General features: G+C 39.1%; 1 protein-coding gene across 1 annotated transcript; it reads right to left on the bottom strand.

Annotated features, from left to right (window-relative positions):
* Positions 1-15: 15 nt before the first annotated feature.
* Positions 16-24298, bottom strand: DHX32 (DEAH (Asp-Glu-Ala-His) box polypeptide 32; the record flags this gene model as incomplete). Its single annotated transcript, XM_009873278.1, has 11 exons — positions 24029-24298; positions 21312-21505; positions 19142-19514; positions 16354-16599; positions 14116-14215; positions 13849-14007; positions 5268-5459; positions 3392-3541; positions 2379-2569; positions 1361-1542; positions 16-167 (listed from the first exon to the last, which is right to left on the bottom strand). Coding segments are annotated over exons 1-11 (2209 nt in total), but the record flags the coding sequence as incomplete, so codon positions are not given.
* Positions 24299-24860: the final 562 nt, after the last annotated feature.

The raw sequence follows: 24860 nt of genomic DNA, 5'->3' as shown, positions 1-24860 counted from the left end.
CAGGAGTTTGGGGACATTCTTCATTTTCTTTGTTGTCATTGGTAGCTTTCTGTTCCTCCTTCACGGCTGAGACAGTTGACAAATGGTCGCTCACTTCCTGCAGAATATCCTTACTTTCACTAGGAGGGAGGTTGCTAAAGTAATACTGAGGTGCCAGCTCCATGAATCTGGTGAGGAAATAAAACATGATTTTATTTTTTTTTTAATTGACTTTCAAAATGTTTGTATGGCTCTTCCCAGGCTTGTGCAAAAGACATCAGCAACGTGCCAATGCATACAGCTACAAAGTTGGTATTTCAAGGGAAAAACAAAACTCTCTGCAAAGTGTAATAGTAGTTTGAGCTTTCAGTAGACCTGCGCTTCATGTACTCAGTCTGCGCTTCAGGTGATTGCTGTTCAGTTCTCAGTGCTGCAGAATGCAGTAATTTTTCTGGATTCGAACATGTTTTTGGTTCAGTCAAATTACGAAAAAGGTGTTCTTATAAACATTGAATAGAGAAAAGGTAGGATGGTGAAATGGATGTTCTTGGTGTCAAGAGAGTTTTGCAGAAGATCCATAAGCAGTTTAGCTGGCAGGGTACATAAAACACGTTGAGAAAAAAGATTTACTGGAAAATAGGTTTTCAAGGAACAAAGAAATTTCCAGCTAGATTAATCTATGAGTGCCCGGCTGTGTTAACTCTTCCTTGATTTTCTTTCCTGTATATTTTACTGTGTAGGGTGTTTTTTCAGTGGATGAGTTGATTATAGTTACGGTGGCAGACACTGAGACTTACTTCAGCACCTGAACAGATCAGCGTACACTAGGAAATGCAGAAGGCCGATATTTAAATGATGTTTTGTTTTGCATGGAAAAGTTAGTAAGGGCCTGAGATTTTTTTTTTTTTTTAATAGCTCTGAGCTTTAGTACAGCGAGTGTTCTTAATGAGAATGAAGACATCAAGCTACACAGAGGGACAGAACAATACTAGCAACAAAAAAATAAATTTATCCTGTTTATATTCACTAGTGAATATAGAAGGTCTGAAGAGCAACAATTTCTTCACCCATGCAGTGATGCTGTCTCCTCTTGCTTGACTAGGTGTCTCTCTCAACTAGATGCCTCTTATGCTGAATTTTTAAAAAACTTTTTTATACCCACGTCCATACTTAGAGTGAATTGGTTATGCTTAGAATGCTTTCTCAACAGAACCAGCTGATAGCTGTTATTAGGACAGAGATAAAGGAAAAGATGACCAGAGTTGGCTTCTTCAAGCATTGCTCTCAGCGTACGCATGCATCCTTACCCTGTTTGTGACTTAAGATAAACTTATGTGGTGGAAGTATGAGCGAAGAAACAGTTTCATCATTGTGAACTTACAGATCGGGGGATATCTCGGAGACGACTCTGATGGAATTGTCTTCTGCTATACTGAACTCGTGGAATAAAACCCACTCGGGAACCCTTCTGGTGTTGTAATATGACGAGAAAGGATGAAGCTGGGCCACTTGCCTGTGTGTTAGCATTAAGTAGTTACCTGAGCCATCTACATCGCGAGCAATCTAAAAAAAAATAAATGATCCGTTATTTAATTGGATGTACAAGATGCATAGATCAGTGTTTGCCTAGTATATTAAAACCAGAGATTAAACTTGTGTTAAAACTTTCATTTGGAATGCCTAAACCTTTGGGGTTTATACCTAAATTTCTTTGTGAAAGCCAGGGACTGGTTACTGTGAAATGAGGCTGAAAAAAAATGTTGATCTGTATATTTGAAAGGAAAGTGCAACAAATGAGGGCAGGCTTGAACAGTAAGTGTCTGAACTTGGCTTTGAAAAGTCTGTGTGAAAAAGTATTCTTAAAGAATTATAAGACTTTTAACTACGTGTATCAGGGCACTTAAGGTAGTGTGTGTGGAGGGGTCATCCTTGTATTTAGGTGGGGCATAGTGATGGGAAGGAAAATGTGTTTTCAAGTGGGAATGCGTTAATCTTGTTTGTATTTGCAGTTGCAGTTAGGGTGTGTCATTTGGTTGAGATGAAGAAAGCTGTATATTATGTCTATCTAAACACATTCAGCATGTCAAATCTCTCTTACCAAGATATTTTTAAAAATAACGCCCGAGAGAATATTACAAGTTTAAACGAGTTTGTTGAGGTAAAAGTTCTTTGAGTGAAAGACATATTGACAGTTTTCCTTTTGCAGTGAAGTGTGTGGACTTCATGCTGTGGTAGCTGAACCCCAGAGAGAAGACTGGAGTTGGCAGAAGTGTTTGATACACCCTGGAAGAAATGGCTTTTGTGATCAAGAGATTTCACTACCAAACTTAAGTTCTGTGAAAGCATTCTATATGGCTTAACAATGCAGTAAGATGAAACCACAATTTTTTTCCCCTTACGTGCATAAAGTAACCAGATAAGAGAGATTTCTTAATCCTTAGTAGATTTTCTTTTGATCCAAAGTCCGGTTCTGAAATGGGAAGTTCAATACGCTTCATAATCTCTACTAGTTCGGCTCTGATAATTTCTGCCATCCTCAGTGCAGAACAACTTAGAAAATAATCACGACACCATTTCTCATTACAGTAGTCTGTGGAGGAAAAAAAACAGTATTTTGGCTTCAAGCAAACTCTTACTGATAGGTGCTATCTGTAGAGATATGGCTCTGTGAAGTGCTCTTTGACTCGTGCAATAGATTAAAAACATTTTGAGGTGAGTAGCTGTGTCAGAGCTGTCCAGAATTTTGATAACAAGAGCCATATGGGCAACTTAGGCTTATTGATGTTGCTTGTAAAGTGAGCGGGCAACATTTGCTATTCTTACTTAGTCGTATAGAGTTTTAGCTATGCCTTTCTGAATAAAAATGTTCAAAATCCCTTATTTGGGATCCAAATCCTACTGTCCTGTCCTACGTTTTTACTTAGATTATGCAAATTCATCACTTCACTGTCAAGTACTGGACTTGGGCTAAATTAACCTGAGCAAGATGTTTGGGCGCAGGAAAATGCTGTGAAGAGCTTCTGCCTTCCGAGCAGTCCCCTGGCTTTTCCTTGGTTTCCTGTAAACATGAACTTTGCTGCTTTCAATTTTTTCCTTTAAGCTTTCCTTTTAGTTACCACCTATGAGAAAACCACTTGAATTGCTGGGGAATTGAGTCCTTCCTCAACTACATTTGTGTCATCTCAAACGTGCATTATGTGCTCTTACAGGAGGAACCATCATTCTCGTTTTGTGTGGTGTCTCTTCGAGTGGCAATTGAAACAGTGCTTACACATCCTTGCTGGACAAGGTGCGGTGTCCTAGGGCAGTTCTAGAAGGAATCTATTTGAAAAGGGTTTATGAACTAAATGCTAACAACGGCCACTCAGGTACTTTTAGTTGTCTTTTTGCCACGTGTTACAATAATACTTACATTGATTTGCAGAGTCTGCACTGGCTTCCTTGAAGGCGTTGAAGACATTGATAAGAGTAAAGTGATCTCCTGCAGGGTGTGAGAATTTTCTCCAGCAAGTAAGAGCAATCTCTTCTGTTCCAGGAGGTGCGTGTAAGAAGCAATTAGGAGCTTAGAAAAAAATCAGACCAGTGGTTATTAAAACACATGGGTGCGTGCACAAATAGTAACTGCACTGGTAGTTTTGATATTTTCCTTTCTCAGTTCCCTTTAATCTTCAGGGTAGGATTGCTCCTGAAAAACTGAATGTGTTGCATTCACTAAGGTATTAGATGGATGTTCTTTCAATCTCTTAATTAATTTGTGCTGTAAACACAGAAGAAGGTGAGTGGCTTTCTGCTAGACTCATGCCAGAAGTGCTTCATAATAACATGATCCGGTTTATCCAGAACTGATGTATATGGTTTCTTTAATATAAAAAGAAGCTAAATCTATGGATGTAGTGCCTTAATTTCCTCCTTTATATTGAAATTTGTGCTTTCCAGTTCATTTTACTGCTGTCGTGGTACTGTGCTACATAATTGTGTCTTTTGAGATGATGGAGGTTTTTTTAAAACTGAAGTGTACATATGCTCAATTGTTTGTTCTTGTGGTACGTACTTAAAAATTTTAGGCCTGCTATTAAAAATCAAGCCAGCTTGGACAAAAAAACCAAGTTGTTCTGTGGACATAAATCAGCTTGTTTTATAAGGAGAACAATTTCTCACCAATTTCTGGGCCTGGAATATTCCTTCTGGGCAGAGCACAGTAACGCCACAGAATCACGGAAACACCGAATGTGTTGGGCTGGAAGGAACCTTTAAAGGTCATCTAGTCCAACCCCCTGCAGCGAGCAGGGACCTCTGTACCTAGGTCGAATTGCTCAGAGCTCCACGCCACCGTGTTGTCTGCAGGCAAAGTTAAGCTTGCCTGTTGGGCAGTAGAGACCTCTCAAGCTTTGATTCTGTACTGGGATTATGCCCTAAAACCAGCAGGGTGGTGCTGTGTGGTTAGGATGCTGCTGCAGAGAGGAGAAAGAGCTAAATCCTGCTGGAACCAACATCACTGTGAACCCCAAGACCTGAAAGAATATAAATTTGTCCCTGCCTTGTGCTACCAGGTGGGATCCTGAGAATTCATCATCATTATTTGCTGTTAAAACTTTTGGATTCACCCTCCCTCTCACTCTAAAATCTTTGATTTTTTGCATCTTTGATCTTAAGATTTCAGTAGTAGCTTTTGCAGAATGAATCCATTTTACATATCTGGAGTTTATGGGTTGATTTGATGTTCTGTCACATCAAATGAAAGCACCTCTAGAGTTAACAACTTTCTAATAGAACTGTTCGTGCTCCAGACTTCACGTGTCCAGTCTCTGGGGCAGAACTCATCAGGACAGAATGATGTGGATACTTAGGGTTATGTTAGTTCTGTAAAATATTTAAAGTGGAGAAACAAGATCACGAAGTACTTCTTTGCAGGTCAGCAGTTCACTATTGTTTATAATTAGAACTTCCCCTTATTTGCTGCTCCAGTCTGTAACAAATGTGCACGAATATCAGATGAGAAAGTTCGCTTTGAAAGGAAGTTGTGTGCATGCTTTCTGACAAAAGCTTGCAAGCTAATGGGGCAGCTGAAGCATGGAGAGGGAGTGCTACTTACAAATTCATTATTTGTGTTTCATTGCATGCTTAAAGTCAAGACTTAAACAGCCAAAGATATTCATTTACTTGAAATAAGCAGGACGGGAACATCAAAAGTTTGCCTTTGGGTTGCCCTTGTGAATAGACTTCTAAAGAGTCTTACATGGATTTGTTGGGTGGCACAAGCCAGGAAGGGAGACATAATTTCTGAGTACCTGTTACCATGGCTGCAATGGTGAGCATTTCGTCAACACACTCAAATTCGCACGAAGCCAGAATTGACTTTGACAGTTGTGGATCCAGGGGAAATTCTGACATAATAATTCCAAATTCAGAAAGGTTTCCGTCATTATCCAGGGCTGCTAGATAATCGAGATCTTCCAAAGCCTGCATCAGGCTTTCAGGAGCTGATAAAAGGGAAAGATAATTCAAGTTAAATTCTTGAGAATGGCTACATATAAATGAATGTCTGAATTCTCATGATAATATTTCAGTTATATGTCTTCTGAGTGAAAACCATAGAAGTCGGCTTCTGTCATTTGAGAGTGAGTAAGAAGAAAACGTAATAAATGAGATTAATGGAAGGCTGAAAACATTCTGGAGGAAGGAAATAAGGGGTAACAATTTTAGCACTGCAGATAACTCTTGATCTTTTTTGTATCAGAAAAGTTTTAGTCAGGAGTCCAGACACAGTGCTGAATCATGTATTGCACCCACACTATGGCAAAACCTCCTGCCACTACTGGCAGCCTTCAGGTGTTATTTTATGTGTGTGTTTGTTCTTTGTAATGAGGAGGCGTCATATTTGAGGAGCGCTGAGAGATATACAGCACTTCTAAAAAAGAGGATTATTACTAAAAGAGAAGTATTCACAGAAGTTGCAGCTGTCTTATCTTTCTGCAGGTATTCAGAGTTCTCTTGGTTGGCCTTTTTTTAAAAAAAAATAATTTGTAAGGTGTTTTCTCATGATGTCAGAATTAAAATGGGAGCGTAGTGAAAGAAAATGTCTCCCCAGCAATTGGCTGTGTTCTCACTGCGCAAAATTAAATGTTCAATTTTTCCCTTATTGTAGGTTTTAATTTCCTTACAACCTCCACAGGTAGGAGTGAGAATGGTGAGGCAGAAAAAATAATGAGTGAATATAGGAAAATAATTGCATAGGCTGAGAGACTAATTTGGGGAAAAAAAGTAGGAAATAAGCTAATTTGGGCCACACAGTGAGTAGGGAGAATCGGTTTGAGATAGATTGAACAGAGGCAGATGTGAAGGATATCATGAGTTCAAGTTTAGCATTTAAAACGGGGTGTCGTGCTTCTGCATATTCTGAATACAGCTTTCAGGCTAAAGAAGTTCACGTGCCTTTTCTGAAGACTGCCAAAGTGTCAGCAATTAGTTCAGTTAATTCAGTTTTGATTAAGTTTATTCTACAAGGAGTACTTCCACAAGTCATGGTATGTCTTCCTCTTGCTTGGATGAGGTGACTAAAGTCAACAAGCTGCAGGATTTGGAGATACAGAAGATGGCTCATACACGCGGACACAGATGTGCTGGTTTTCATCAGTTTTCATTGTATCTACTCAGTTCTTGATAGACCAAAAGATGGTGTTTGCAGTAGTTCTTCTGAACCTCTCAGCTGGTTGGGAGTAACTAGGAGAGTCTTTGTCAAACTCCTCTATTTTCTCATGAAGAATCTGGATGAGTTTCTCCTTTACCATCTTTTACTCCCCCACTATTTTGCTTTTCTTCATCTGAGGCAGTGGGGGACAGAATCCACTCATGTATACCCTAACCCTCTTACTGTTACCGACTTTCTCCGTTTCATAGATTGTGCCAGAAGAGCGTGAAGCATTATTCTCGCTTTTGTTTCACACTAGTCTTTCCTCAGTGGCGTTTTGCTCTGCTGAAAGAGTGACGTAGTGAATTCAGACCCTCACAGTTCTAGTGATAAGAAAACGTGTCTGAAAGGACAAGATTAAGGAAATCAGTACCTAAACTGAAACCTTGAGCGGGTCTGTAGAAGATCTGCTGTGGATGACAGTAGGTCCCTTTGGCAAAATCAGCACAGATGAGCTTCATGTGGAACCATGGTGGTTACTGTTCTGAGGTGAGAGAGAGGGAACCTGAAAACTGAGTAGATGTTGTCAAGCCTACACTTCCCAAAAAGTAGTTGCTAGAGCATGAAAGACGGTGGTGGAATTCTGGGGACTCTTGAATTGGGAAGACTTCTCCTCCCAGCTCCTTTCAAAAGTAGAATTCTATTTCACCTCTTGTTGTGATGGTCAGTATCTTTTGTGAGTGCTAGTTCATTTAAATTCTTAACTGCTCTCCTGTCACTGCAGCAACTTCCTCCTTATTCCAGCTTAAGGAACTGTTGGATATTTTCTCTCTGTTTTATGGATAACAAGTTAAATTCTAGTCCCATTGAAGTCAGTGGCAAAAATTCCACGACAGCAGGACTTGGCCTCATCTCCAGCCAAATATACCCAGCTCTGGGAAACTAATGACCGTACTGGCAATTTTTCAGGCTTCTGTGGGCTGCTGTCAGTTTGTTGAAAAAATCTCTAAATAAAAACCCAACAACCTCAAAACCACATCTACCCACACGGGCAGGCGTGTATTTGTTCTTGTATCTTCATTAGCAGATGACTAGAAATAATTTCTTGCTTGAACTCATTAAGAACAGGCACCTGTCTTCAGCAGACTTCTGTGTGACGAAGATAAAAAGCAAAGCAAGCTGGTAAGGAGCTGGGAGGTCACCTTGAGCTATAGTGCCACACTCCAGGCACCCTGCCTTCCTGCAAGAAAATCTTGAGTTTGGGTTTTTACTTTGCTGGCAGTGAACTGTTAGTTTATTGCCATCGCTCTGTAATTAACTAGCTGTAATGAAGTAAAGAAAAAAGTAAAATGAGAAGCCAGCAAGTGAGCACCTGTTGGTTTTAACCCTTTTCTCTTACTGATGTCTGAAGGGAGAAAATAATTCATTAATTCCCCTCATGTGGGCTTTTACAGAACTTCTCCAACATGTTAGTGGTGTGACTTCACTTAATTTTAAAACACTGGTTTTCAGTGAAAATCCCCGAGGAGTCTGTGAATTCCAGTTAAAACTGTAGGCGTGTTTCATTTCAATATTAAGAGTTCATATCTGCCTGTACAAGATGAGCTGGTTCTGTCTAGAGAGAACATCTGTTATCAGACATAGGAGATTTAATGGGATAAAAGATGAACACTTCTGAAAGCTAAAGCCTGTGAGAAGAAAATACCTAGGAAGTTTAAAGAAATTAAAAGTAACAGCTTATGAAGAGTAAGAGTCAGTGACAGGAAAGAGATACCAGTGATTGAAAATACAGGAAGAGTAAAATGGTCATTCAGATATATAGTAATTACTAGGAAATCGTGGAAGGCTAATTTCCAGAAATCAGCAAAGTAGTTTGTGCCAGAACTTACAAAATAGATGGTTATATGGCAAGCAATTTCAGCCCTGACAACATCAGTAATTTGCATTTTAATGCCCTAGAGTTAGTTGCCTTGAGATTTATAAGCACAAATTACTTCCCTGTTTTGCAGTGTGTTACAAAAAAAAAAAGAAAAAGAAGGCTCCTGGGATTTTATTGTGCTAGAAGGGACATGATAGTAAAGATAGATTAGAGCAGGTGAGGAAACACTAAAAAACAAATAATAAAAACAGAATAGGGCTTTGAGATAGGGGGCTGCATTTTGAGGCCCGAACTCCGTCAGTGAAAAGCCATTGTAAGAACAGCAAACTCTCATTTGAGAGTTCTTTATGGTACGGTTCCTATTTAAAGAAATCGTATGATAAAACAAAAGCACTGGGAATGTTCTGTCGTCTTTAGGGGACAGAAGCCTGCACTGACATATGATTTCTAGCAAGCATCATCATTTTTCGGGCTGCTTGCCAAAGCCAACTGCTGCTGCCATCGAGGCAAACCTCAAGGCTTTGTGACTCGGCTCCTGCTTTCATGGGAGCAAACTTAAGGAGAAGCTCCCAAGATGCGTCTTGTGCTTTCAACATGAAGCTGTCACATCCCTGGAACCTTAAAAGGTATTTCCTTACCTGGTATTTTCTTTCCCTTGCCTGTGTTCTTTGGCTACTTCAGAGCAAGTCGCTCGGCCTTGTTTCAGGAAATCTGACTGGTTTTATAGAAATACAGCTCCTACTCTTGATCGTACTTAGGCTCAGTGAAGCAAATCTCTAACTAAATATTATTGTTAGCACTGAAATTGTTTATCTGAGAGTTTCAAGCTGACTTCACATGATATTCTTTGTTTCAGAGGTTTTTGTAACTTGTGACAAGAGCAGAGTAAGTTATGTCTCTAAAGGTAGCTGCGCCTTTAATCTTTTCAGTATCCTGTCCTGCATGGCTGAATTCAAAGTGCTTAAGGAGAAATGAAAGAAATACAAAAGTGTTATTCTTGTTGCACAGGGAAGCAAGTGATTTAATTATTCGCCCAAAGTTCTGTAATAAGTGAATATTAGAGATAATCATATTTACGTTTCCTTCCCTTTAATAGTCCATTTAACTGCTGTATAGTGCTTATCTGCAGGATTTACAGGTCCTGTGTTCTGATCTCCAACCCTGTGAAAATGTTGACTATGTAAAATACCGTTTTCTTGCTAGATCTTTTCTTTCCACAGAAATACCAGTTATAAAGTTAGAGCTGACACGAACGTCAGGTGAAGGGGTGTTGTCTTTAAAGAGCTGATTCGCTGCCTTGCAAACCACAGAAAGCTACCAGAAAGCTTTTCATTAGGAAGTATATAATACTATTTAATCAACGAAATTCAGAAATGAAAAAACATCAAAGAATCAACAGGTGAACTTAAGATGGTAAATCTGCCATGAAGAGATCTCTGTTGAGCAGATTTTACGTGGCACTTTGAATTTCTGTCTTTAATAGTCTATTTCTAATGAGAAAATACGCAAACAAATTTTGTTTCTGACACAATTTGAAATTATATGCGTTTTTACAACTCTTGTTATTATGGACATTCTAGAAATATATTCTTGGCGGGGTTCCAATAGCATAGCTCTCCAGCATCATGGTATCCATGACCATCAACAGATATTTTAATCTGACATTGTTTATGATAATTCATGCAATACCAAATCTGTGAACTGGTTTCACCTTGTTTTCTTATGGAAGTTTTACCTGGCTTCATCTCTGTATTGATTTGCATAGTTTAAATAAGGGGTTTCCAGTGATTTGTAAAAATGCGTAATGCGGCTGCAATCTAGGGGAAAAGAGTTCTTTTGCCCCCTTATTTAACAGAGTAGAAATCTAGCTCATTAACTGAAAAAAAATGTAAACACATCCCTATTGCAGTGGCACAGGAATTCAAAAAATGCACTTCAGAACTGCGGTGCCAAATACATTTTCCTGTGGCTCATGAATTCTAAAAAGGGTAACAAGTCTGCTGCATTTGCTCATCTTGATTATAGCATGAATTAAATGCAGCAGCTGTAAGCCTGACATGTTTGTTGCTTTCATAATGCAGTAATGAGTCAGAGTTAATCCAGGCTTTTATTTTTCCTCAAAGAGCAGCAGGAAAAAAAGAAACAAAACTTGTGCGCATTGTTGTTGAGCAGAAATAAAATGTTTTACTGATGTAATTTTTGTTTCTTATCTGCTATGTGTTCTGTACTTCATATGCAGGGAATGGGCCATGAAGTACTTCTTTATGAATTCTTGCTATGAATTTTGGTGTACGTGCAAGTTGTTTGTTCACAATTTGTGCCTATATGATGCTCTGTCGTCTCAGTGAAATCATTATTTTGTTCAGGAGAAATTCACCTTGGGTTAAACTGCTTCACCCCCAACCTCTATCTGTTTCAAATACAAAGAAAATATGAGACAAACTGAACAGAAACGGTGCATAGGAGAGCCTGTGGCAGATGTGGCACGTGGGAGATGCTGCAATAATACATTTACTCCCTTTACTCAAAAGGAAATCAAATCCAAGGAGGTGAAGTGACATGGAATAGTCAAGCCCAGGACAAACTGTGCTGGGGAGAAAGAGAACGTATCTGTAAGCTCTGAACAACACTTGATTTGGTCAGGACAGATGAGAGACATATAAAAATGCTGCCGGTTCTTTGCTTGTTAGTAGAGGGGTTTATCTGGTCCAGTTGATGTTGTGCCTTGTTGGGTTGAGAGTGGGCAAATTGGCTTCCTATGCATTGGTAGTAGATATAAATAAGAAGTTATGCCCAGGAGTTTTGGCAGGGCCAGAAAAGCCACACTGCTTGTTTTGTGGGTTTTGTTGCTCACCTTTGGCACTGAGGGGTGTGCACCATCTCAGAGACCCTTCCTTCTCAGCCTCTTTCGTCACTATAGGTTACAAAAGCTCATACACCTAAATGGACCGCAGCAGAGATAATGAAACCTTTGGGGGAAGCTAAAACCTCTTGCTCAAGAGAGGACGCTTTCCATCTCTGATAGCTCTGCAACACTCTCCTGCAGTACATAGCCCAGAAAGGTGGAACATGTATTTGACCTTACCATGAGCAATGAAAATACTTCAGGGCAACCCTGTAACTGGGCACCAGAGGTGTTTGGAGCTGGGTAGCAAGGACTTTGTGATGTGACTTTTGGGTCAGTCTCTGCTTCTGCTTGAGGATGTCTTCCTTCTTCAGCCACTGGAGATCTGTGTGGCACTCGGTGTGCGTGGTGGGTCGGGGCTATCTCAGCACAGAACAAGAAAACTTGGCTTTCACAGGCTGAGGTCCTAGACCCAAAGCTCTTGGGAGGGTTCAAAAGGTTTTATGTGCTTGAAGGCGTGACATCTGTTTCGAGTTCTGTAAGCTTGTCTAATACAATAACTAACTCCCCTTACAAATTTGCTTACTTCAGTATTGCTGTTTCTTTCAGACAAACATATTTCAGGTGCTTCAAACTATCTGTATTCTGACAGCGTGAGCTTTATAGTCATCCCTGGGGAATTGCAGTGGGATTCTAACTTAAGTATTACTAGACAAGAGATTTGTTGGCCACTCAGAAGAGGGAAAAAGAAAGCCCCAAGGCAAACAAAGCCAACGTGTGATCTATCCTAGGACAAAGGAAGAATTGCATTAGACATTGAAAGCTATGTTTTTATGTTTAGTTGGAGCCTTAAAATGGGAAGACGACCAGGAAATTGTGCAGATTTTCTCGTCTCCTTTCAGTGGACCCCCTTCAGCGACTGTGGGATTTTTTCTTTCTTCAAACAATTTGTCTAGCATTGCTCAAACTGTATCAGTCATTCCTTCAGCTTTTCAATACCTTGACCTCCCACATTTGATCTAGTTAGCAAAAACTTTTCCACAATTGAAGCCCATCCAAGTAAAGCTGATGCATTCATCAGATGCCTTTACAATTTTGCACACATCAGCAAGATGCTTTCTTCAGCTACATTATCTCAAAAATACAGACAAAACTTAGAATTCCTACATCTGTGAAATCCCTGAATGCCTCTGGCATTTCATTCTCACTAAGCACCAACTCTCTCCATTGTGCCTTTAAATCCAGAAATACTGAAAGCTTTTCCTAATGTAACTTTAGTAATTCATTCTACAGTACAAGAATAATTTACTTCACATCAAGTAGAAACACCGATACGCTTTAGAATATTTAAATTTTTTTCCAGTAAAATACTTTCTAAATCTGAGTGGAAACCAAGTGTATTCCGTAACCGTTTCCTGTGAAAGTTTCCTAGATTTAATACAGGAGATGACACTCAGAAGTCCAAAATACTCCATTTCTCACCAGTTTTGAATTAATTACCATTCACACTGACAATGTTTTTTCACATTTCTTTTAGGCATATTTCTGCTAAACAGGCAGACAAGGGAAAAGTAGAATTAATTCTACTTAAAAATTCCACTTATGGTCTTTCACAGCATCCAACAGCGTGATTTAAACTCTCTATTGCTGATTAATTGCAGCGCACAACATGTAGAAAACAAGTGATCATTCTAATTTTGTGTATAGGCTTGAGGAAAGGGAGGAAAATATAAGAATTCTTCCTGTTTCTACTGGAAAAGTATAATAAATAAAGCTATCAATGGGTCACATGATTCCCAAACCAGTGAAATCGGTGCTATTTCCCTCACTTTAATTGGCTTCAGACAAAAGCAGAAATTGCAGCAGTACTTGGGTTTTGTGATAGGCCAAAACTGAGAATATCCTTCTATAGAAATAGCCCTAAAATACAAAGCCGGAAAAATAAAAAAAATTAAGCAACTAATTTCTTTACACCCTTACCTCATGATTCAGAGTATTCCCAGTCTAGTATTAAAAGCTTATTTGGGTTTATTTTATAAATAATATAGTCCTTAAGTAACAGCTTATTGTAAATTTGAGGTGGAAGGATAAGAAGAAAGCTGATTTCCTCCAAATATATCTCCTAGGTAACAACAGTAGTTTATTTGGCTTGTAAACTTTTGATGAAAGGAATATATTTTGTTAGATATCTGTACAATGCCTTATACAACGGGACACAAATTTTCTTTGTGGGTTCCAGGAAAATAATACAAAACCTAGATAAGAAGATATTTGGAATATTGATTTTTCTTTTTCTTTTTGTTTTCTTTTCTTTTTCCCCCATCCCAATTCCATTCGGGTGTTTTTCTGAGCAAGTAATTCATACACGCTACCGGTTTTCTGAGTGCAGCTATTGCCTTGTGAACTGTTCTAGCAGGGACATGTAAAAGCAGTAGTGATATTATTGCAAGTCCTCCAGTAAGAAACACTATGGTGAATAACAAGGCAAAAATAATAATAAACAGGCATTACCATTACCTGGCCTGCTCATGAAGTCACAGTGTCCGAAGCCTGCTATATCCATCCTCTTCAGGAAGAGAACCATGCTAGTTAAGTTTGATTCCTGTATTTTGGCTGGTGGATGTGGTTTCATTTCTTTGTACGTGAATTCCTCAGGATACAAGCAGAAGAGTTTTCCTGGAAGAGATTTCAGGAAAATTACCTTTTTGGGTTTTTTTCATCGCCACGTTGATTCTATTAAATAATTTGAGCTAATGGATTTAAATTTTGAGCTAATAATTCTACCTGATGAAGACATGCCCAGAATTTGTTTATGCATCTCTGCTTGACTTTTGCTGATTGGCTGCGTTATAACAGAGTCTGCTCTGATTCTAGGATTGTACACCTTTAAATGAAAGAGATATTAAGCATCAGATAAGCAAGTGAAGGCTACAAAAATATTAATGGTCTGTGTTGAATTTTTGTCTAGGTCATTTTACAGAGAGTGTCATAACAGTTCCATTTCTTTTCATATGAGGTATTTCACCAACTTGGAAATAAGAGCAGTCAGCACTCTGATAAATTGACAGACACGTTTTGCAATAACTGTATATATACTCCAGGATAAATGCCTTTTTTTTCTCAAGAAATGCTAAAGCACAAAGCGTATATCTATGGTATCATCAAAAAAACATCCAAAATATTGTTTCTTCCAGCAACAGAATCCCAGCGTTGCCTGACAACTTTCTGTTCCAGAGCTCCAGATTTTTGTCTTAATACTGAAATCTGTCAGTTCAGTACAGGAGACAAGGACTGTAACAAAGATGTACAATGCCCCGTTTTATTTTTTCCTCAGTTGTACTTTGATCAAGGTGAGAAGCTGATTCACTTGTTGTTTTGACCACCCAATGATGTCCATAAGCTTTTGTACCATATGGCAAGACACAGAACATCTGGATAAGACAACTTTCTAGTTACACCATCTGAATCGACTTGGTCTACTTGAAGCAGAGTTTCAATAAAAAAGATAATACGTGTTTCAGTGCAGGGGACAAATCTCTCTTCCTCTGTGTGAATTTATGATGTAGCCCAATCGCTAGACTTAATGCAGGATTTTGTTCCACTCAAAACTTTTCCTATTCCCTCTGTGTTCAGCTGTCCTTCAGCCATGCAGATTGCAAATTTGAACTGCTGAGGGATGATTATTAGAGGGCTGAACTTCAGCTGTTAGGACAAAATAATTGAATTAAAGGGTAAAAATTGCATAACCGATAGAGGTGATTCGATGGCCATTGGGACTGCGTTGAAACTGATTTGTTCCCATTGCTTCATGTTTCTGATTCCTGGAAGTGGGGAAGCAGTGAATTTTACTTTGGGCTTCACATTACTGTGGAAGTGAGATTCATTTCTGTCATCCAAGACAACTGCAGTTTCAGAAATAAGTTATGCATGGCCTAATTGAAAACTGCTTTTAGACTTTTGTTCATTTCACAAAAAAGGCTGACAATTTTTTTTCCTTGGCTTGAGGCTGAGTTAATTTATAAACCCCATATGAGAACCTTAAAAAATGACACCGCTTTTTTGCAATGAAAATGAAAGGTAGTGGTTACTTCCAAGGTTTTACCTGAACTATTTTCCAGGTTAATCAGAAGTAATGATCTCCGGTCACAAAATTTAGGGACGCTTAACTCAGTTTTGGTGTTTCCATTCTGGATTATATAAAGAAGATGTATTATATGGGGGGGTTTTTTTGCCTATTACTGGAACATTTTGACTAGCAAACCAGTTAATTAATGACTTGTTCCTACATAGTCACTCATACTTTAGGTCATCAGCTCTGTATAAATGAAAGAAACGGGATATTTTTTGCAGTGGGGTGGAAAACAAGGACTGAGGACCTGCTTAGAATGAACTGTAAAAGGTCAAAGATTAATTTGATAAATTGCAGCATTTTGAGGTACTCGGATGGAAGCAGCTTTGAAAAGGAGCGGTTCCCTGTGTGAGCACCCCTCGGCGTTTTGTGTGTGATCTGCGGCACCGCGCTGATTACTGAATTGTTAAACCAGAGATGAGGTTAACCTACTAAACCAGGTAATCTGCCAATAAGTAACCAAGGAATGACTGTGCTTTATCTACAAGATGCTGAAGAGAGAGTGATAGGCCAAACCTCAGGTGAATATAGGTAGTTTTCAAATGAAATGTCTTGGGTTTGGTGCACAAATGAGTGGCAGTTTCAGCTAGGAGTGTTAATCTGATTTTAGAATGTGAAAATACTTGGTGTTGACCAAATTTAGGAAGTGTTTTAGCAAGTGTTTTCTTGCTTGGTTTGCACTTAAGATGTCCATGAAAGTTATTTAAATGTTTTTGAGTGTTAAAAATATTATAGTACCTGACTTAGGAAAGAATGCAATAGTTGATTCTTTAAAAACCATTTGCATCAATGTATTAGCTGTGTATTTCCCTTTACCCGCACTCTGAAAAAAAACACATTACACATAGTTAATTTTTGGCATACTGATTCTGATGAACTTACTTAGTACTAACCTTTCTTCTTTCAACACCAACATCAATGACAAAGGTTACGTTTTTAATCCAAATCAAAGATTCTCCAAAGCTTGTGGTGAGTAGCACTTTTCTTCTGTATTTTTTGCAGCATTTCTGTTTGTCTTGATTTGATTTGGGAATTAGGTCGTGTTTTGTGGGGTATAAAGGAACTGGGATGAGTTCTCCGAGGTCAGGATTTAAATTAGACTGTTCCTGTCTGATCGTTTGGTAAGCTTTTTCAATTTCCTGTAATTAAGAGAAAGATTTAGTATGGTTTTTTCCCTCATGAAAAACAAATATCAATATTTAATTTTAAAGCAACTCCTTTATTCTCAAATGAATTTTAACTGTGGATCAAACTATAGCAACATTTAAATCTTATATGTTTAATGATTAAAGGGGAGGGGAAAAAAGGGAACAGAATGCTGGATGAGAATTTACTGACTGTATTTGCTTACTAAACCTAAACCTGGGCTATTTTTTAAAAATGTCTTTTTCTCTTCTAGAATTTTCAAAGCAGTCTTCTCTGGCTTTAATCATATCGAGACCAACATCCAGAGCAAGACAGGTGTGCAAAAATATAGTGTAGGAAAAACAAGGCTGAGAAATCATGAAACGGTCGCTAAACTTTATAGGACACCTAGGACTTGTCCACGTCGGTGATTTAGTGCCAAGGAGTTTGGTGTGAATTTGTCATTGCCATTTGTCATGGCAATGCTGTAACAGACACTTGGGTACCTCCCTGGTGTGCCCAAAATTTCCCACCTGCTGGAATCAAAGTTATTTGATGGCTTTGGAAACTCCTGTTATGGTCTTAGTCCAATTTTAACGCATAAAAGATCAAAGTGTGCAGAAACCCCCTGACCTGATCTTAATTATTATGCTTAAGAAGATACAAGTGTTGTGAAGGTTTTTATTGGTTATTTCTTTCCTCTAATCATTAATAAACTCTCTGAAGGCATAAAGACAATAAAATGTCCCTTACCAGTTCCCTAATGGAATATCACCTTTAAAACACTCCAGAAATTCAGAGGTCGATTATAAATTGCAAAAGGTTTTGTTCTTTCTTTAGTCTTTTTTTTTTTAAAAATAGAAAAGCATTTGTGTTGTGAACGATTCTTTTTTAAAGGTATACAAAAATCATTCATAGGCTTATTCAGTTTGAAAGGGATATTATTATTTTTAGAAAGGATTTTTATTAGCAAACCCTTTTCAGAATTGGAAAAAAAGATTGAGTTTCTATTTGAGAGTGCCAATACATTCCGAGTTGTTACAGGTTGAAAGTATTCTATAAAAATTCTTATGAAGATATGACAGCGGCATCTAATAGCAAGACAACGTTGGCACCAAGACAACGCATGAATCTTAATGTTCTTAGTTTATTAATATTTTTACTCAGTTTAAAAGACAGTTGAGTGCTGGGGAACAGGGAGCCATATGAAACTTGAGCCAAATGGAACTTGAGATCCCAGTTCAGCGTGAACACATGGGATGGGAACTGCGCAGTAACGGTTCATAACAAAGACAGTTGAGTGCTGGGGAACAGGGAGCCATATGAAACTTGAGCCAAATGGAACTTGAGATCCCAGTGATCTCAAGTGAACACATGGAATGGGAACTGCGCAGTAACAGTTCATAACAAGTGTTTTGTGCGACATGAGAGAACTATCAGAAAAGAATAAGAAAGAAATTAATATTTTAATATTGTGGGGGACTTACCCATCAATTACCTTTTAGCAGAGGTAAAACTTTCTTCCCAGTCCTTCAAAATGGAAAGATTATGTATTTTCATTCTAGCATTACTTATTGTATGGGAAGTGATAGAATTCATTAATTCATCATTTGTAGAATTTGCATCTATAAAGTTTACAGCTGATTAGGAGCATTATTGAAAGTGTTACGTGTCCATCCTTTTTTGCAGTGAGAAGCAATACTGCCTGGGTAGTTTATGGTAATTTATCTCTGCGTGTGAAAACTCATTGTCTCTTGGAGCTGCTGAGGTGAATTTGTTATTCTAAACCAGATTCAATGGTACAAAGTGGAAGGTGGAAGATCACTATTAGGGAATAAAAAATAATAACAACTCATAAGAATTCCAAGTCTTAAAATGTGGAATTGACGGGTAGATTGCTCTGAAGCTATAACGTACTGTGAAATGTTTTGGGGAAAGACCTGATCATGCAGTCCTGGCAGCAGTGATTTTAGGGTGTCACTGCTGCCTTCAGGGACTCACATGCCAGTAGTAAGAATAGCAGATTCCTGGGTTATCTGTAGCATCTCTGGATTGACATTTGCCTCCTGCTCTTGTGCACACAGGTTGGGAAGTTTGCAGCCGTAAAGGAGAATGCAAATGGAAAAATCTTGTAGTCATGTTTAAGGACATTCATGCAAACTGGACAAGTGGCCATTCCTGTAGAACAGGGATAAGGCAAAACGTGGGATACCCAGTACTGGAGTAGGCTGCAATGTATTAACTCCCTGACCTGTGTCCTTTGTCCTTCTGTACTGTCTTTGCCGCTTTTTGCATCCCACAGGATGGTGGCCTTTCTTTAAACCTACAGAATATTCTACAGTATCTTGTATTAGTTTATCCTATATATACATATACAATAGTATATGTATATACGTGTAGTCCTTCTTTGTGGGAAAACCCTGAAATGATAAAAACCGTTGGCAGTGTCCAGTGCCTTGAATACTGGCAACAAGGTATTTACAGGTCATATAAAAACACAGATGTAAATTGTTTCTTGAACAAAATCAGAAATACTGGAATCGATTAATAACTTACTTGTTCACACGCCAGAAAGATCACAATGTCTCCCTTCTCTTTTGTATGGTGTATCTCAAAGAGCAGCCTTAGTGCGGACAGAAAGTGGTCTTTCTGAATGCTACAAGAGTATACAACCTCTGCGTGATACTTGTTTTCCACTCTTAGGAGGGGGATGCTGCCATAATATTTCTGCAGTTCGCTGGACATATGAGGCGCAGTGAGGATTACCAGCCTCAGTTCCGGTCTTGTTAGCAAGACATCTTTAAGAAGGCCAAGTAACGCGTCTGTTGCGACAGTTCTTTCATGCACGTCGTCCAAGATGATAACGCCGTAATAGTTCAGAAGAGGCGTAGACATCATTTCCCTTTGTAGCATATCGTCTGTGCAGTATCTGCAACAGGCAAACGGAAAACTCTACAAAGTTTCTTGGAATATTGGGATTTGATCGTGAGAAATTAATTCAGGGTCTTGGGGACAGCTTGTTTCTTTCTGTTCTAACAAAGATTTGGTATGAGCAGAGAGGCTGTTTTGTAGTCTCAACGACATGTTTAAATCCTTATTTGAGTAGCAAGAAGCTAAACGTAATTCAATGACGCTAAGTGGCACTATGGTTGAAAGGATGCTCTGGGCAAAGGAAGAAATACTTCTGCCCCAAAATCATAACTTATATTGCCTTCCATCTTCCAAACTATCTAAGCATATTGCATGCCACAACCAATTCTTGAGCTAGGAACTAATACTTGTAGATGAGGAGAGGGTGTACATTCACACTTAAGGCAGCTTCAGAGCCAAGTTGAGAGATTAATTCACAGCGTAAGGCCCTCCTCGCTTTCACCCCTATTATTCCTGCTACTAAAAATTTTTTTAAAGGATATTGTTTTTTGCTGTGTTGCTCTGCAGGACTTTGAGTTCTTGAAACAGGTTTCGATGTGTGAGAGAGCAGGATTCATCTCCCTTTCACATCAGGAGCAGCTGCACGAAGATGTGCTGCAGGATAAGGTTTGTGGAGTTCTCCGTGAAAGAGAAAGGACACGCAGAAGAAGAGCACAGTTGAACTTGATTTTCAGCAGCAGTGAGTATCCTCTTCTACTGGAAATCAGAACCTGGGAGAAAGGCTTATGATCTAGATTTTATAGTTTGTGCCTGCTGTATTAAGGAACCAGAAAAAACAACTCTCTTAATTTTCAGACAGACTCAAGATCTGAATCAAGTGTTGCTGCTGTCACCTGCTTATATTCAATACATTACATGCATTTTTTTATGTCTTAAAAATTTTCCTAAATATGTGGTAGTTTTTTTCTCTTGTTACTGAATGTATCCTTTCCTAGCCATGCTTTGTATTGCTTTCAAATTCCAGCTTTACTTTGTGATATATTCTATATTGTCTTTCTCTCTCTCTCTATATATATATATTCTCTATATATCCTATATTCTCTTATGGTAATGAACACTCCTGTACTGGAAGACAGAGGAAAGTAGAATGATATGGAGGTTACTGAGGTGCTTAATGTTTTGCACAAACTATAAACTTGCCACTCTCTACTAAATCTCTACTACAGTTTAGCACAGAATACCTCCTTCAAGCCTTTTATAGCTTACTGATTAATCACAAAATCTCCAATATCTGTATTTTTTAAATATTATACATAACTTTGTAAAGCACTGTTGGGTTTTTTTCTTTGCTTTTCATGCTGCATGCGGAAGTCTTTTGCAGCTACACCCATGTTCCCCCGTGGCTGCTGTGTTACCTGTCCTGACCAGGTTCACTAGTGGTGCATTTGAGGTTATAGCCAGGCAGGGGCTGGTCTATTCTCCCCAGTGGCAAGTGATAGGACAAGGGGAAATGGCCTAAAGTTGCACCAGGGGAGGTTCAGGTTAGATATTAGGAAGAATTTCTTTACTGAAAGGTTTGTCAGGCATTGGAACAGGCTGCCCGAGGAGGGGGTTGAGTCACAACCCCTGAAGTTTTTGAAGAGAAGGGTAGATGTTGCCTTGAAGGACATGGTTTAGTGGTGTTGATAGGGCTGGGAAAAGGTTGGACTCAATCTTGAAGGTCTCTTCCAGCCAAAACTGTTCTATGATTCTAATGCAGAGCGAAGGACTGGAGCACTGTCGGCTGCAAGCTTTTGCGTTCACAAATCATTAACTACCTATTGGTCGGAAGGCAATAAAACCCAAACACACAAACCGCAGGATGGTCTCTGTGGTACAGCAGCTTTCAAAGGGGACGAAGTACCCCACTTCGTGACCAACGTTGACATCCATTTCATCAGCTACGCGCAGCGCCAGCCACACCGCTGTCTGCCTGTGGACCTGCGTGCATACCACGACTCCGTGCTGGTAGCGGACAGAAAGGCAGTACTCAGCACACCACTGAGGAATCTGTAAGTAAGCAAGAAAACAGATGTGTGTGGTATTTTACGCCTTTAGCAGAGACCGATGCAAAAGGATTAGACGGCGTGGAAGAACTAAATCAACCGGAGCGCCTGCCGCTCACCGTCTGTCTGGCTGCTGAGAGATGAGCCGTACCTAACGCAGAAATTATCTGATAAATGTCAAGACCCGCAATCTTTAAGGAGTTAAGAGCTGGAGTGACATGGGCTAGAAGATTTACTTGGGAATTTCTCAGCTGGACTCAGATTAGTCTGAATAGATTGCAGAAGGGAGAGATTGCTCTCTGGGGGGCAGGTAAGGCTGGCAGTGTCATTCTAAAACATCTGCTCCTTGAACCAAGGCTATTAGCGCAGTTGTGGTCAGGGGCTTCTCAGCTGGCTTAGCGGTAAACCTGCCCATGCTCTGTCGTGTTCAGGTGCTTGACATGAGAAACATGTCCCAGGAAGAAGAGGATTTCAGACTGACAGATGCCACAGTAAATGCATGTGATTTCAGATTAATTACACTGTAAGCAAAGATAACCAAAACAGAACTGCTCCAGAAACTTATGCAGTAGCTCTCTAATTTAGATGTTTACAGTAGAAAATCAACACTAGAAAACATGAATGTGTTATTGTCATGAGAAAGGAAAATTACTTTATAAATGTTGTTATAGCAAAAGTATTAGTTTTCAAATACTTATATAAACTAGGTGCATCAGCCACATATCATTTATTTCTGTATAGGTATTTATGTTACTAAAAATGTTTAAGAACCAGCCAGCAATGCATTCATTCTTATTAACCTCATTTAACAACAATTAAAAAAGCTAACATTTCATAGCAAGTAGTTTATCAGTACACAAAGTTTGTTTTGTATGAATTACAGGCAGTAAGAAGGGTTAAAGACTTTGAATGCCAGCAAATATTCCAGGCACTAGGTGGCTGTGGATCCTTTTTATAGGAACAGAGGAATTTTCGGTGAGAAGTAGTCTCTAGTTCAGTATGTGATCTCCAGCAGCGTCCAGCATCAAGTCTGATATGAGATGCCCCACAACAGTAATTATCCTACAGAGTTACCTGCAGGAAAGTTTTCTTCTGATCCCAGTCATAAACAAAAATATTTTGACTTATGACATGTGCTCGAACATTCTCTGCTTGCTGTGGTAGCAGCCTTAGGTTGTTATATATTATTGCACCAGAATTTGATAGTCCTAGTGGATATTTATGTGTTTTGAGTCAACTAAGATCTTGGCTTCAGTGATGTCTTTTAACATGACTTCTGTAAAGTAATTGTGTATTCCTGGAAAAAAAGATACGCTCTTGGCTGAAGTGAGGGAAAGGTCACTACTTCTCCCTGAGAAACAGCCCTACTGATTTAGTCATTCCCTGAGAATTTTTTTCACCTCCCTTTATGACCTGACTGCAAATCCACTATATTTCTTTTCTGATGTAGCGCTAATCAGAACCAACACATATTTTCAAAGTAGGACTGTGCAGCATAAGCGTTGCAAGTTGACTGTTTCCACTGGGCGTTTGATGTGATAATGGACAAAAATAGGACAAAATGTCAAGTTTAGTCATTTTTAAGGAGGAGGCAATAAAGTTGTCCAAATGAACAAAATAGCGGCCAGCCAACTGTATAAGGAAAGATTTACTGATAAAATACTAAAGCAACTGGAAATAAGTCCTAGAGTATTTTACACTTAGCCTTGGAAATACACCTGTAATTTCAGTAGGGAAGGATTTTAGCTGATACTTTCTGTAATACATTTAAAAGTATATATTTGATAGGGTTTTAAGCTGAGATGGGATGTCGTGATATACAAACAAAAATTTCACAGTGCACATAGAGGTAGATACAATAATATTTTAAGCAGAATTTTTCCAAGATTATGGATAAATTTAGTTCTGAATATTAAGCTGTAGCAGTTCCTACATGTGCTCTTCAGTGTTCAGAAAGGGCTTGCTGCTTTTAGTGTTTAGCACAAAAGAAGTTGGAGATTTTCCTTAGTTGTTTATGACCCTATGTCAGACAATCACGATCTGAGAAGTTTGACTCTTCAGTGCTCAGCTTATCCTGAAGGCCAAAAGTCATCATCAGCCAAGTAAAAATGGCTTGGAATGGACAAAGATAAAGGAAGTGTCAACTGTATTTAAATAGTATGTAGATATATTCTTATGTTCATTATTTTTTTAAAAAATCTGTACTTGGGTGCATTAATCTTCATTCACCTCCTGTATTACTTTCCTTCTCTGGCCTTAATACCTCACATTACACTACTTATATCTGTTTGTACACTGAGTAATGCTAAACTCAGCACAACTGTCTGTGCGTACACCGCAGCTGAATTCCTCAGAACTGGATGTTATTATATTGCAGTGCCCAGCATAGCAACAGCCCACTGCTAACAGAAACCAGATACTGGTAGAATACAAATCTCGATATCCACGTGCCTAATATGAAGCGTACATCAATAAATGTTCTAAAATAATTTTTAAAAAAACCCAAACCAAACAAGTATGTACTGACCTGGGAGCTCTTGCCAGTCTTAGCATCTCCTGACACAATCACAATTTGATTGTGAAGCAAACTTTGCATAAAAGAATATTTCTCTTTCCATACTGGAAGTTCTTCTCTTTCTTTCATAAGTCTGTAATAACGGGAAGAGTAAGGCAAGCCGTCAAAAGGGTTAAGCTCTAAGTCTTCTCCACATGGTAGTATTTCCTCTTCATCATCATCACTGCACTCAGGTAATTCTGAAAAGCAGTGGCTCTCTGGATTAAAGGTTGAAAAATCCATTTTTTTCTTAGGTGTATTGCTCCCAGCAAAAGCGTGTTAGTAATGGAAGGAGTCCTTTGTGTACTGATTGATCATTCAGGCCCCCTAAACCTGGAGAAATCCATTTCTGCTTGCTTCAGGATTAGTATTTCCCAGCTCTTCAGTTTCAAAGTCCAGATTTTGGGTCCAGCTGCCTTCTTTGTGGCGTTTGCCACACTGCAAGTGGTTTAATAACCTGAAGAATCCTCGAGAAACTCTATTTCAAGAAATCATCCAAACTCTTCCAAATAGCAGCGATCAAAGCGAAGGAGGCTGAGCGGAAGCTGAGTAGTTTTTGTGCTTTAGCAGCATGTTAAAGCCAGCCCGTACAGACCAGCCCGTGTGTTTGCTCTTGTCTGCTCCTGCTCGGCCAGGCTGGAGAATAATTGGGAAAGAGCACGCTGAGCCTGACCTTTATCGCTCCCGGCCGCCGTGAACAGGAGGCTGCAGAGCGATTATTGTGATTGCAGGGACGGTCATGTGGCCGCCTAATCCCGGCACAAAGGGCTTCACCCCTGGGTGCAGCAAAAACACTGCGGGGGCT

Source organism: Apaloderma vittatum, unplaced genomic scaffold (assembly GCF_000703405.1).
Source record: "Apaloderma vittatum isolate BGI_N311 unplaced genomic scaffold, ASM70340v1 scaffold2127, whole genome shotgun sequence".
Taxonomy (NCBI): Eukaryota; Metazoa; Chordata; class Aves; order Trogoniformes; family Trogonidae; genus Apaloderma; species Apaloderma vittatum.
This window is presented reverse-complemented; position numbering and strand designations above follow the sequence as displayed.